The sequence below is a fragment of the Rattus norvegicus genome, chromosome 15, assembly GCF_036323735.1.
Source record: "Rattus norvegicus strain BN/NHsdMcwi chromosome 15, GRCr8, whole genome shotgun sequence".
In the NCBI taxonomy this organism is placed as follows: domain Eukaryota; kingdom Metazoa; phylum Chordata; class Mammalia; order Rodentia; family Muridae; genus Rattus; species Rattus norvegicus.
In genome coordinates this window covers 22,826,171-22,841,566 of record NC_086033.1, presented here as the reverse complement: position 1 = coordinate 22,841,566, position 15,396 = coordinate 22,826,171, and the positions used below count along the sequence as shown (strand labels likewise).

The following is a 15,396-nucleotide window of genomic DNA, read 5'->3' as shown; positions in this document are numbered from 1 at the left end:
CAGCGGAGCTGGCACCTGAACAAGGGAATTGGACACAAGGGACTCAAAGCCACGTCCTGCAGACGCACAGCTCTTCTCTGAGGTATACAGCGAGGAGAAGTCCTCATTATACTGGAGGAAGCAGCCAGATTCCAGCACAGACAGAAAATCCGTCTGGTTTTCAGGGTTTATCTGACTGAAGTGGCCAAGGCAGGCCCAGGATTAATGTTCAACAGAAATGTGGAAAGCAAACCACTTTGATAGTGTCTGTGAGTCAGGGTGGAGTTGGGTCACATCTAGGCAGGGTGGAGTCTCTCCTGCCGAGAAGCTAAGGCCAAATGCATTATCTCCTTCCTCCTCAGTGCTAGTGAGTCACAGGGGCAGGATGGGAGAAGCTCAGCCTACCTGGGCTGAAGCAGGAGGGGCTTGTGTGTGTGTGTGTGTGTGTGTGTGTGTGTGTGTGTGTTGTGATGTGTGTATATTTGAGGTGGTTATTGTATATTGTATGAGTCTATGGAATGAGGGTATAATATTGTGTATATGTTGGTGTAGTGGGATATGGTGTGATATGTGGGGTGTGTGTGTGTGTGTGTGTGTGTGTGTGTGTGGTAATATGTTGTATATATGTGGTATAGTGGTATGTGGTGTGATACTGTATGTGCTGTGGTGTGGTATGTATAGTGTAGTAGGAGTATGTGTGTGTGTGTATGTGCGTGCACACGCATGTGCGCGTGTGGGGCGTGGTGTCTCTGCTGAGGCGGTGTCACTCCCCACAGCTGGTGGGAGCTGGGAGAGGCAGTAGTCAGCATTCTGCACTCTCTGCTGTCTCTTTCACTGTAGCTGTGCGGGCAGTCCTCAAAGGCTCAGGTTGGCTGGCTTCCTGCAGGCTCTGCAGTGAACCAGCCTTTGAACAGAAGACTTGAGTCGGAGCAGCTCAAAGGGCCCTGAAGGCAGAAGTAGCTTCTCGGTGCACACCTGCAGGCAGTGCGTGACCCTGGGCTGTGTCTGAGCAGAGTGAGCTACAGGTTGTGGGCTAGCTGGAGAGGTGCCGTGAAGGGAATCGATCGATGCCCAGGGACTGGTGGGCTCTTACAGAGGCGAGGGTGAGTGTGAACAGGGACCTGACTCTGAGACCCTGGCGATAGGACAGCATGGCACAGATGAGTCAGGTTCTTACCTCATCCAATGTCACAGCACACTCCTCCAGACCCGAGGACCTTCAGAGACACAGCAGACCAGCTTATCTAATAGGACAATGTCCACTACAGTAGGACTGGGCCTCAGCCAGACAAGGACCCTGGGCCTTCAAACCCTTTGAACCATTCATGTGTTCTCTGCTGAGAGGAAGGTATCATGCTGTCCCAAAACTCAAAGTCCCTCTCTGGGCAAAGCAGGGCTGTACTTCCCACGCCCCTCAGTGCTCGTTATGTCCTCACGATGTTTGGTGGTTGAAGTGTGAGCAGAAATGCACCTCATTTTCATGAAAAAAAAAAAAAGCCTTCTCTCCCCACCTGCTACACAAATGACAATGGTCTCATTGATGACAGCCATGACCGATTGGGTCCCAGCTGCCATGTCAAGTACTCGCTGCCCAAGGAGAGAGACAAACCTTTGTGCTTTTAAGGCACTGATTGATGCTTTAGGAGTGTCTGCTGATGACAGGAACCTAATTTAAATCAGATGCGTGGAAGGAACCAGGCTAGGGAATTCCAGTCAATGCATCAGCCAAGTACCTTGTGCTGGGCATTGCAGGAGACAAATTCACCAAGCTAATTAAAATTATGGACTTTATAAAACAGAGTCCTTGGGCTGGAGAGATGGCTCAGAGGTTAAGAGCACTGGCTGCTCTTCCAGACATCCTGAGTTCAAATCCCAGCAACCACATGGTGGCTCATAACCATCTGTAATGAAATCTGGTGCCTTCTTCGGGTGAGTAGGCATTTATTCAGACAGAAAACTATACATAAGTAAATCAATGTTTTTAAAAGAAAGAGAGAAGGGGTTGGGGATTTAGCTCAGTGGTAGAGTGCTTGCCTAGCAAGCACAAGGTCCTGGGTTCGGTCCCCAGCTCCGAAAAAAAAGAAAAAAAGAAAAAAAAAAAAGAAAGAGAGAAACTAACCAACCAACCAACTAACCAACCAACTAACTAACCAACTAACCAACCAATTAACCAACCAACCAACTAACTAACCAGCCAACCAACCAACTAACCAACCAACCAACCAACCAACCAACCAACCAACCAACCAACCAACCAAGTCCTTGTGGTGGGTACTGTAAGCTCCATTGCAAGTCAGCAGAAAGATAAACTTGAGGAGTGGCCATGCTTAAAGTCCAGTTTATTCTGCTTGGCCCAGGGGATGCTGTCTTGGAGTAGTGTGAGGCACAAACTTGCTCTTTTTTTTTTTTGGTTCTTTTTTTTCGGAGCTGGGGACCGAACCCAGGGCCTTGCGCTTCCTAGGCAAGCGCTCTACCACTGAGCTAAATCCCCAACCCCCTACAAACTTGCTCTTTATTCTCAAACAAAACCGTAGGTGGTTCCTCTGCTCCTGCGTCTATCGAGGCTGCAGAGACACATTTCGCAGACCACTTCAGTAGAGAGAAGTCTCTTCCGCTGAAGCAGCAATTCGCAACCTTTCTTTAACACAGCTCCTCATGTTGTGGTGATTTCCCCCTCCACCCCCCACAAAATCATTTCATTGCTACTTCATAACTGTAATTTTGCTGCTGTTAGGAACCACAGCATACACATCTGATACACGGGATGTGATATACAGGCTGAGAACCACTGCTCTAAAGGGTGCCTGGTTCTCACTCTCGCTGCTTATTAGAGTTGCCTGGAAGCCCAACCCCTATGTTCCAGAACAATTAAGCCAGAATCCTTGGGGACAGAGCCTGAGTATCAGCGAGGGTCACATTTGAACGAATCAGCTAAGTGGAACCCACAGCTAGGTGGCTTCCCTCCATCACCTTGGGCTGTGTTTGACCAAATGTCCCCGAGGTAGGCACCTTGCAGAGTTTCTGGTGTCTCAGGCTGCAATGGCAGTTGGAGAGGCTTCGGGAGGAGGGGAGGCTGGGAGATTCATCACAGTGTCTCTGTAACCAGTGTTCTATGACACTCCTGGGGCCTCAGACGACCAGCCATAGTCTCTTCCTGCAGAACTTGGGACAGACACACCCGGATCTGAGCTCTGAGGCATCTAGGATTTTTAATAAGTTGCTTAGTGGCTGTTAGGGTTGTTACAAAGTCAGCCAATGGCCACCTATCGTTCTCTTGGGTTATTCGTGCTTTTCTAGTTCCTTGGAATTGAGCGATAGAGTACTCATTTGAAATCTGCTATCTCTGGTGTAGGCATCGTTGTTAAAAGCTCCCTTCTTTTTTGTATTATAATTAAGAAAACAGCATATAATATCATTATGGTATTGGACACATACCATAATGATATCTTTGAACGAAGCGTGCTCTTGCGGCTCTCCCTCCCAATTCCGCCACACTCCATGCTCTACTGGTCTCCTCCTTGAGCACACCCCCCCACTCTTTTCCTCTTTGTGCCTCACGTGTCCCGAACTCCCTCTTCAGCTAATATCACCACGTATGATATAGCCTACAGAGTGTTCCGCATTCCATCGAGAAGACTATGTGTTCTGTAGATTTGGACGGAGCCGTCTGTAGAAGTCTTGAGCGGTCCATTTGGTCTAGGATACGGTGCAAGTTTGCTATTCCTTCTCTGTCTGTGTGGCGCGGACAATGCTAACGTGTGATGTCAGGTCCCTGGATATCACTTATTCCTTCTTTTGGGTGCGTTAGCTTTCCTTATGCATGCAGGTCTAAAATGTAGGCACACATACATTTATAGTGGTATTTCCTCCCGCTAAATCAACTCACTTATTGTTCATTACTGGCCGTCCTTGCATCTTCTTACGCTTTCGACTTAATGTCTGATTTGTCTGATACAACGAGCTACTTCCGCCATTTTCAGATTCCATTTGCACGGACTGCCTCTTCTCCTTGAACATCCTCCAGGGCAACGTGTGCCATCCCTAGAGGTGAAGTGAGTTTCTCACAGGCAGCATGTGTCTCATTCAATATTCTTCTTCTTCTTTTTCTTTTTTTTAATTATTTTTATTGAGGGGCCTGTGTCAGCGTGCGGGCTGTGTATGAGTGTTCAGTACGTGCAGAGAAGAGGGTGCCTGATCCCCCAGAGCTCTGGAATGTGGGTATGAGTGTGTGTGTGTGTGGGTGCAGATGTCTACAGAGGCCAGAGACGTTGGATCCCTTAGAGTTGGAAGTAGCTGTGAGCCCCCGATAGAAGCGTTGGAAACTGGAAACTGAGCTTGAATCTGAATCATCTCTATTCCTCCCCGGACATGTTTGTTTGTTTATTAAATTTTTTTGAGGCATCCATATTTAGACCAGGCTGCCTTTGAGCTCATCTCTGCGTCCCGAGTCCCCGGATTAAAGGTTCCTCTCTGGGCGACTGGAATGTTTGCTGGTGTCAGATTTTCTCTGCACAACGAAGGGCTCCGTTTCCTCCAGATTTCAGCTCTGGACTTGTCCGTGGCTTTGCTTTCCAGGAATTTTTAAGGCAGGATGCTTATCTTTCTTCAGAGCCTGTGGTCACTTCTGCCATTTGATTTCCAGATGGGACCTTAAGTATGGGTCTGTCACGAGTCTCTGGTGTGGTCCGCACGTTGCCAGCACTTCACTAGAAGAGGACCGAGTTTGTTACAAATCCACACTTGGTGTTTTTCAATGACTGCCTAAGAAGGGTCTGAGTGGGTCTGGATGGCACAGTTTGGGCCTGTAGTCAGAGGCTATGGAATTCTGCCTCGCTTTTGCGCTCCTGACGGAGACTATGCACATGGTAGTGTTGTACACTGGGTTCCAGGGCAGAGGCCTACACTTTCTTTTCTGTTGTACCTGTGCTAACACTGAGGAGCAGTGATGGAGACAGACCCGGGACTACCTGGTTAACAACACAGATTTGGTCAGATCTTGGCTCTGCTTTTCATGTGCAAGGCCTGGATTTTTCTCTTCTCTCCTTCCCGGGTGGGAGGAGTCTCCAGGACTTTGAGGAGGAATAATTAGGGCACCTCTCTCCTTCCTGCCTCTTCAGTGTGTCCTTCGTTTTTACGCTAAATCCAGATTTGGAACCCTTTCGTCTGATTTCCTTCGCTCCTCTGAGAGAGCTTGTGCCGGAATACATGTTCTGGTATTTCCGTGAGCCATCGACAACTGGAGACTGTTACCGAGTCACCAGCCCTTAACTGTGGTGCCTGCTCTTAGCATTTGGGTGTCACTCTTTTCCAGGGGACAAGGAATGGAAGCTTCTGTCTGTGGTGAATGAGGAGGCTTTTCCAGGGACCCCAGAGACCAGAGCTCTGTCTCTGGTCTCACCTGAACTGTAAGGCTCACTGCATCATGTCCTGGGGCAGCTGGGCCCCATTTTCTTTACCCTCTGACAGACCGCTTCCTAGGCTCATAGAGTTCAAGCTGAGGTTGAAGGCGCCTGGGGAGTGGAGGTTTTCCGAGCAACTCAGGTTTTGTCCTGTGGTGAAGTGTAGCCACCTCACTGTGACTCTGAACTTCCCCTGTGAGTCCGAGAGAACCTTGGTGCTGATGTCCTCTGGTTGGCATCCCCACCTTGGAATGTCACATGTCTAGGGGAGACGTCAAAGCCCAGATCTAGAGCTGGTTGACCATGGACACCTTAGAGGCAGACCTGGACAGATTGGACTGAACTGTAGGTGAATGAGCGCTCGGATTCTGGACCTAACAGAACTATCCAGGCTTGTTAGGGGCTGGCATCATCCCAGCCTCAGAGAACAGGGGTGAGAGAAGGCTGTTGGCTCTCTGCTCTTCAGGCAGATTGGCTTGATGCATTGAGTGATGAACAGAGGGGGTCTATCTGTAATACGTGTCATTATTCTCTCATCTACACGTGTAGATGCTTCATCTTGTGAGTCAAGGACTCCCAGGTCAGTGTTAGAAGCTTGGGAGGTCCAGGGAAGGGATGTTAATTCCTGTGTACTGCTTACATTTACCTGTGGATGTTTGCTTGAAGTCCCACCAAGTCTGGTGAGAGGCCAAGTATCAATTTTGTTTTGGCTTAACAAACCAAACACCAAAAAAATTAAATAAAAGTGCAATACAATATTTAAAGAACGTGCTCCCCGAGTCAAATATAAACAGAAAACAGTGTCTTTTTATGGATAAAGTTCAAGTTTTATAAAGTTTCCAAAAATGCTTCCTGGCTGTTTTTTAAAGTTGAAGTAGGAGCCACTTAAGAGCTTAAAATATTCCACAGTTGAAGACATAGAGGAGTCAGTGTCTGTGGACAGAAGCCATTTGGGCGAGGCTGGCCCAAGAGAAGGACTGGCCAGGCTGGAGCCTGGAGGACACACGCTGCCCAATCACTTGTTCCAGTAGAGCTTTCAGCCACAGTGATGTCATGCCTGTCTCCCAGTTTTCTTAGTCTATATTTCCTGCTTCACAGACACACAGGCGCGTGCGCGAGTACACACACACACACACACACACTCTCTCTCTCTCAATTCACAAAGGCCGGAAGCCAAGGATGAGAATGTGGAGGGTGGCTTAGGAACACTGCTCTAATAACAGACTGTTTCCAAAGACTTCTGTTTAAGGTGTGGTATGCCCATACACCTACTTCTGTTCCCACCTGTGGCCCATACGCCCACTTCCTGTTCCCACCTGTGGCCCACACACCTACCTCCTATTCCCACCTATTGCCCATACACCTACTTCCTGTTCCCACCTGTGGCCCATACACCCACTTCCTGTTCCCACCTGTGGCCCACACACCCACCTCCTATTCCCACCTATTGCTCATATACCCACTTCCTGTTCCCACCTGTGGCCCATACACCCACTTCCTGTTCCCACCTGTGGCCCATACACCCACTTCCTGTTCCCATCCGCTTTGTTTGCAGCTTTGAGACATGACTAATAGTCCAACTGGTCATCATTCTTGGGTCAATTTCTAGGTATTTCTGGGCCCTAAGAGTGACTTCTGTTCTGGGGGTGTCGTTAGCCTGGCTTAGTGGCATATTGGCACCAGAACCCTACCACCTATCTCCTCCTGCTGGTTGTCCTCAGAGCCTAGCAAAGCAGAACACAGTAGCTTTACAGGAATTGGCTAGATTAATTTTGCCTGCTTGATTTCATAAAATGTGGCGGGGAACCAGTGTAAGTTTAATTTTTATTGTACCTGACAAGAGTTGGATTCTGTTAAATCGGAAAAGCCAACCAGTAACCACAAGCGGAGTTCGAAGAATGGATTAGGGGGTTCCAGAGCTACTGCTCAGGGCTGAGAGGCTAAAACCGGCAAGGAAGGGGTGGGCTTGTGTCAAGATACGTATGCAGAAATAATAGAGCAGAGATGCTTGCACATGTCTGTTGTCTTGTCTTAGTTTCCCTTCCCATTGCTGTGATAAAAATGCTCCAATAAGGTAACTTAAGGGAGAAAGGGCTTATCGGCTTATCTCAATTTACGGTTTGAAGATTGCAGTCCGTCATAATGGGAGAGTTAGAGAGGCAGCGGCTCCAAGCAGCTGAACACAATCAGAACAGAGTAAAGGATACATGTGTGTTGCTGCTCAGCTCCTCTATCTACTTCTATTGTCTAAGATCCCGGCTAAGGGATGGTTCCGCCCACAGTGGGCAAACCCAATGCGGTAGAGGGAACCTCTCACAGCCGTGCGCAGAGGCGGCCACCAGGTAATTCAGGATTCTGTCTGTCAACAGTAGCAGTGACATCTGTGAAATACTCCCTGCAGGTCTGTAGTGGGAGGCAAATTGTCTGTGGGAAACAATGTTCTTCCATGGGCGATAGACATGGTGATTGACCAACGGGATGAGCCAGGAGGCTTTCCTAGGGTGTGGATGTCCCCCAGTATTGTTCAATGGCTATGAGTTGATAACTTGCCTGGGGCCTTTTAGATTCTTAAATCTACCTGTGGCCCCTTCTATGTCATTATAATATAAACGTGGCAGTTAGCTTTTTTGACTTCTCTGTATATAATAGGCATAGCTGGTCCGGAATCACTATGTAGACCAGGTTGACCTTGAAGTCCAGAGATCCATCTGCCTCTGTCTCCAGAGTACTGGGATTAAAGGTGTGTTCCATCATTCTTAGCAGTTGTTTTTAAGTGTGTGTGTGTGTGTGTGTGTGTGTGTGTGTCTCGCTCTGTAGACCAGGCTGGCTTCAAAATTAGATATCCGCCTGCCTCTGCCTCCCAAGTGCTAGGATTAAAGGCATGCACCATCAATGCCTGGCCTAATTCCTTTTTCAATACGTGGAATTACATCTCTTTGGTGCAGGGGCTGTGGGATGCCCTGGGAGCTTTCCACTATGTAGTCCTTTCTCCAGGACTGAACATTCCCTTACAGAGCCAGAGGGCACTTGCTTCACCGCCAGGGCCAGTGACCACAGCTTCATTCCAGGCACAGTGCTACCCACGCACTCCCCTGTTCCCTCCTCTTTAATCTTGCATTTCTTCTCATTCTGTACACTTTAAAAGCAAGGTCCAATATTCTCTTGTGTGTCTGTCTGATTGCTCATTTGGGTTATAAAGATTTATCTTTACAAGGAATTTTGTTTTGTATCTTAGGGTATGAGGCATTTTTGTATGTTTTCAAGCACCAATTAGTTTTTTTTTTTTTTAATGTGTCTTAAACTGCTGAGCCTGAAGAAAAGGGGGTGACTGTGTGGTCATTTGTAGTGGTTTGAATGAAAATGGTCCCATAGACTCATAGGGAGTGGCATTACCAGAGGTGTGGCCCTGTTGTGGAGGAAGTGGGTTTTGAGGTCTCAGATGCTTAAGCCAGGTCCAATCTCTCTCTTCCTACCGCCTGTGGAACCGGATGAGAATCTACCTCTCCAGCACCTTGTGTGCTGCCACGTTGCCTGCCTCGATGATAGTGGACTAAACCTCTGAACCCACGAGCCAGCCCCAATTAAATGTTTTCCTGTGTAAGAGTTGCCGTGTTTGTGGTATCTCTTCAGAGCAACAGAACACCAAGATTTCATCGGTCTTAGACCACCTCTGGGGTTGCAAGGTTACAGGTGGGAATAGCCTCTGTCTCATGTTTTGTTTTCTTCTCTTTGGCTTGGCGGTCCAAAGACATAAAGGTCGAGTCATCGTAGGCCAAAACAAAAAAACACAAACACAAGGCCTAGAGAGGTTAAGAGCCTTGCCTTCATCACACGGCTGGAGGACGCTGAAGCCGGACCTCCATCTAAAGTCTGCCCCTGTAGTCGTACTCTTAAGTCACACAGTACTGAGAGCTTAGCATAAATTATGTCATCGTACTGGAGTCACAGGGGTTAGGATGGGGTCCAAACCATGTGAAGGTGAAGTTCCAAGACTCCAAGGCGGCTGTTTCGTTAAGCTATGGTAAAAGTGCAAGATGTGTCAGAGGCAGCCATGTGTGGGAGAAAGCTTTGGACCACAGAGTAGTTCGAGTTTACCTTGGACAGAGCATTCATTGGATTTCCCCAGCACTGATCAAACCACGTTCATCGTGCTAATGGGGGGCATCACGTGGTGTGGTTATCCGAGCAAAGTTAACCAATGTGTTTACGTTGGTTCTCCATTGAGGGCTGATTTCTAAGACTTGAGTCTTTTTTTTTTTTAAATAATCATGTTTACAAAAAAGAAGAGAGTAAAAAGACACACGCATACACGCCAGTGTTACAAAACCTTGTATTAATCATTTCCCTTCACTCTCAATATAACCATATGAAATATAGCCATGATTCTTAATTCTGTGGGAGGAAATGAGTAATAAATACACTGTAGCAAGTTTAGACCACGAGGGCGTTGTCACTGGTAACAACATTTGAAAACTGTACACTTGCGAAGAACAGCATGTTCAAACATTAGTGTGTCTGCATCAGTAGAGCTTTTACATGTAACAAACATGCTCTTTCCATGTATGACAAATTTAAAAAATATGCATTGCTTGGCAACATGAACTAGGCAAAAATATTTCTTTGTTCACTGACTTTATACAGGGAAACAGGACAAAAGTCATGCATGTACAATACAGATGCCTGCACAGGGCATGCAACAAAAGGACGCCTTTTGAAAGTCCGCTTGCGTTAGGCATAAATATGTGAGGGTTATATATTAATAAGGGAGGAAGTCTTCTGTTCGCCATGACTAACATTCCTGCTTTCTTCTTGCTCCTCCCAGAGGGATACACATTCACCTTTAAGTCAAGATAAAGGAATTTAAAAAAAAAGTCACTTTGCAAACATCTCTGATGAGTTGCAAAAAAAAAAAAAGAAAAAGCAAACAGAAAAACAAAGCCGGGCTGGGGATTTAGCTCAGTGGTAGAGCGCTTACCTAGGAAGCACAAGGCCCTGGGTTCGGTCCCCAGCTCCGAAAAAAAGAACCAAAAAAAAAAAAAAAAAAAAAAAAAACAAAGCCAATATTAGCATCAAGGCTCTGTGTACAACTTCTACAGGTTCTGTTTACCATAGGCACACCTGAGCACCCTGGGCAGGGTGGTTTAGCCCCCACTCTGGGCTAAAGAGGAAGGTCACCGGACAGAATCCACTTTCCTCCCCTCCTTAGCTCAGCCCTCATCCCAGGTCCGGGGTGCACAGATCTACAAACCTTGCACCAGCATTCGCTAGCTACAAGAGGCACAGAAGAACGCAAGGCCCAGAGAAGACTCCCACTCTGTAAAAGGCAGGCAGCGACACCTCAAAAGAAACTCTGGTTTTTCCCTCAGCGTCGCCTCAGAAGAATGGGAGGTTGGGGCCCAGCTGTAGCTCCCATCCGTCCTGGGTACCAGAAAGAGACCTTCAGCTCAACCTGGGCTGAGAGCTTGGTGCACACAGCAGCCCTTGGCAGGCAGGACTCGCCAGCAGCTACTTGGCTTGCTGGGTTTGTGTATAAAAAGGTGAAACTCAAAAGCACGTGGGGAGGGGGTGGGGTGGGGGACACACACAACAAACCGTCAGCAGCATCGTTTGTGTCGTGTACGGTTTGTGTCTCTTCCTACTGTTTTCTGGTTAAGAAAACACTATGAACAGAAAAGCACCAATAAAACATCACCCATGATAGTGTAGACCGGCACTGTGCCTCAGACAGTGCAGACATGCTGCTTAAATCAGAGCGGTGGGGGCGGGGGCGGGGTGGTTGACGGTTAAATAAAAAAAAAAAAAAAAGGCACTGCAGCTCATTCCTGTGTCTGACCTCACAGCCTCAGGCATGCAACTGTTTGACTCTGTTTATAAATAAAATTTCTCCGCCTTAGGATTTTTTTTTTAATTGAGCTGTATACCTGCAGTCAACACAGGATTCAAATCAAGGTGGGGGGGGGGGGAGAGGCTCTTAAAAAAAATCATCAGAACACAACCTTAAAAAAACAAAAAAACAAAACACTAACATAGCAAACCAAAACTAAGTAGATAAAAATCTATACCGTCAATGAAAAATAAGCTTTTCTTTTTTTTCCCTTTTTTTTTTTAAAAAAAGAATTATGTTGTTACTAATAACAGACTTTATCATGGTTACCAGCCATAGCGCGTTAATAAGTAACATATCCAAAATAATATCTCTAATAATCAGATAACCATTGCTTCTATACTCCATGAGGGAATAAATAGAAATTCAGATTTGCAAATATACTCTATGGTCTTCTTCCTCTTAAAAGACGCGTGCTCCTGTGATTGTGTTTCTGAACAGCCCACGTCCTTACGGGTACGTGCGCTGCGTGTAGCAGACTCGAACACCTTCTCCTTCCTACAGGACGTGGAGTCCTGAGGCTCTTCTCCGTGAACCTTCCCAGCGTCCTCCAAACACTTCCTCAGACCCTCTCGGCCTTACCTTTGGCCTTCGGCATCCTAACCTATTCTGCCTTACATGCTCCATCCCAGGTCCTTCCCCAACACTGCTTGTTTGGAAAAGAGACATGAGGGATGAATGTTAATGGCACTTGGTTAAAAAAAAAATTCTCTCTCTCTCTCTATATATATATATATATACACATATAAAAGCTAAACATGCTACCTCTTTCTGCACGTGAATTTGCATCTTCAAGACCTGGTCACCCACGGAGCATCCTGAACCTTTTTTTTTTTTTTTTTTTTTTTTTTTTTGGTTCTTTTTTTTCGGAGCTGGGGACCGAACCCAGGGCCTTGCGCTTCCTAGGTACATCCTGAACCTTTTGTTTCTGTGTTGTGAAGTTCTACACCAGACAGCGTATCTAAGTCCTCTGTGTTCACTAAAAGCGCTATCTTCTTAAGGTGCCCTCGGCCCTGCCCTAAATCTCTGTCAGGGCATCCATGGCTGGGCTAGGTTGTACGTTTGTAATCGTGACAGGCAACGTTGTGTGGATTTTTTTATTAAGGCCTTTAGAGTCTGTGTGCACTTCATTAACTTGAAAAAAAAAAAAAAAAACCAGAGGTAAAGTCATTTGCATGGTCTGGTTTTAAACTTCACTTTTCTTCTTCTTTTTTTTTTAAAAGAGGAATCAGTCTCACACATAAACAGGCCTTATGTTATGCCCCAGATCATGCCTCTGGCTGCTCGCTCATACCGTCACATTTATGCGACCGATTCCCCAGTGCAGCACACAATTTCCTTTTGATTCCCTCTAACATCCTCCGATGCATTAAATTCTGAGCTATTCTTTGCTGCCCTTAAGAGACAGACCTATGACAGCACGGTGTCACAGTAAATTTCCGGCTGTGTGATGTGCGTGTGTTTTCTCTTTCCTGTGCGTGGCTGGATAAGCCATCCCGCCACACAGAGAATCTCTGACTCACAGGCCTGGGGAGAGCCACCACTTCTCTTGTAAGTGTGACCTTTCCTGCTTCTGCTTTCATCTGCCTGCCCCCTCGATGGAGCTGGACCATGAGGACTTAATGCCTCTCTGCATGTTCTCTGTGACACTATTTGCTGGGCCATTCTTCTTCAGCAGAGAGAAAGAGTGAGAAGAGATACAGCTCCCGGGTCTAGGTTCCTGCAAAGTCTTCGTCACAAATGTTCTAGTGCCGGGCTTCGTGCAAAAGAAAACCATCTACCGTGTCTCTCCTCCTCTAGAGGGACATGTACCTATGGGTGTGTCTGTGGGGTGAGACCAGGGCTGGTAGGATGGGGTGGGGAGGGTGGGGAGCAAGACAGGCCTTGGGTGGGTTGCAAATCCAGCCCAGAAAGAGGTTGCAGAGTTTATCATCTCTGAGGGAAACCTATGAGTAAATCCATAACTGGTCACACGGCGCCACCATCCTCGTGTCTGTGCCTAGCACTCCGTTCATCCCAGCCACATCCTTATCCTTCCAACCCGTCCACGCGCTCCTCCCATCTTATGGTGGAAGACGGCAGCCTTGAGGCCCAATCGTCTTCTCGAGAAGCAGAGCTTGGCAGCCATTTTAAAAAAAGACAACCCTGCTACTATTATAAAAATATAGATGAGACAAAAATGAATCTGTAACAGGAATCAGTCTTTTACAAAAAAAAAAAAAAACCAAAAAAAAAAACCCATAGTGTGAAGGGAAGTTCTACCCACACTCGACACTTTTATGTACCCTTTAAAATTCTTATGTAAACAATACACAAATCAAAGTTTATCTGAAAGTTTGCTGGAGGGAACTTCTTCCTCTTGCCCTTGTTGCCTTGTCGCCCTCTCTCGTGGTTGTTTTTTCCTCAGGGAACACCAGTCAGGGGAGACACAAACAGGCCAGCCGCCATCTTGCTCTGCTTGCTTGTGTGCTCTGTCTTCTGCGGCCTGACTGCGAAGCTGGGCACTGAGAAGGCTCCCCAGGGCAGGGCTTCTCCCTCCCTCCCGTGTGTCTCTTGCATAACTCTCCTAGCAATACTCTTCCCCACTCCATTTCAATCCAGGAAGCCACTAGCATCCCTCCACCCCCTCCCAGCCCCACGTTCCCCGAGAGTCCCCTCCCCACCCTGCATACCGTCCCATCCCATGACAGAAACAAATGACAACATAACCAACCCCAGGTCTACTGATATGTTTACAAGGATGACCTACGCTCTCACAAAATCAAAATGGGCGAGGGACCAGGGGGAAAAGGCTGCAAAGTGTCTTGGAAGAGTCTCTGCAGCCCTGAAGATGGCTGACACTGGGCCCGCAGCAGTCCATTTCACGGCCAGCGCGGTCACTGTCATCTTCAGTTTCTAGATTGTGGAGGTCCGGTCAACCCCGTCTGTGGAGGAAACCAGAGGACTACTGAGCAAAACCAGTCTGGGTTGGCTCTCTGCCAGCACTGCCAGCACCTTGCATATACTGGTCTCTGAGATGAAGGCTTTATTTGCACACTCACTTGTTCTCATGCTTGACCACCTGTCCACTCACTCATTTGCCCACCCATCCACCCATCCACTCATCCACCCACCCACCCATTCACCTATCTACCCACCCACTCACCCATTCATGTACCTACCCATCTGCCTTCCCATTTACCTACCCACCCACCCATTCACTCACTCACCCACCCATCCACTCACCCATCTACCCACCCACACACTCATCCACCCACCCACACACCCACCCATTCATGCACCTACCCATCTGCCTACCCATTCACCTACCCACCCACCCACTCATCCACCCATCCACCCACCCACCCATTCATGCACCTACCCATCTGCCTACCCATTCAACTATCTACCCACCCATTACCTACCTACCCACTCATCCACCTGCCTACCCACTCATTTACCCACCTATCCACTCACCCACCTACCCACCCACTCACCTACACACCTACCCACCCATTTACCCACCTATCCACTCACCCACCCACCCACCCACCCACCCACCCACTCACTGCCATTTATCATCTAACATCCAGAGAGTTTTTTTAAAAAAATGGGAACCATATTGAGCCCAGGAGCCAAGATGCAACTGTCCTTACCTCCTAAGTAATCACATTTTAGAATTTACATTACAGACACGTAAGTCAACAATGATGCCTGGAGTGATGATGACCCCAACCACTGTGTTCCAAGAAGGAATGAACTCAGAGGGAGGAGGAATGTATAACTTGGCATCGGAAGTCAAGGATGGGTTCATAAAGACACAAAATGGCTTGTTGATTGTGCTGGTAGGAGTGCAAAGGAGGACTCAGGAGAGGATGATGGGAGGATGGTAAGGGACAAGAGAGGTGGGTGACAGATTCTCAAATGGAGAGGCTGATGGTAGATCCTAGGGTGTAGGGTGAGAGGCAAGGGTAGGCCTGGAAAGAGAGAAAGGCTCTACTATAAATGTGAATGGAAATGTGGCCTTCACACCTGTTTCTTTGGAATTATTTCTTACTGCAAGTCCTTGATGAAAGGCCAAAGACCTGTTCCTGCCCAGACTGGGCAGCCAGAGGGACAGATACAGCTGATTCAATCTCTCTGCTCTAAGAACAG

The 15,396-nt window shown here is 47.5% G+C and overlaps 1 protein-coding gene across 7 annotated transcripts in view; it reads right to left on the bottom strand.

The window, feature by feature from the left end:
* Positions 1–9,694: 9,694 nt before the first annotated feature.
* Positions 9,695–15,396, bottom strand: part of Samd4a (sterile alpha motif domain containing 4A) — a 215,673-nt gene continuing 209,971 nt past the window's right edge. For 6 of the 7 annotated variants that reach the window (XM_039093258.2, XM_039093259.2, XM_063274206.1 and 3 more), the window contains one exon: positions 13,977–14,186. In XM_039093258.2, the coding sequence (XP_038949186.1) occupies positions 14,158–14,186 (29 nt within the window). In that variant the 3' untranslated portion in view covers positions 13,977–14,157. 7 annotated transcript variants of the gene reach the window in all.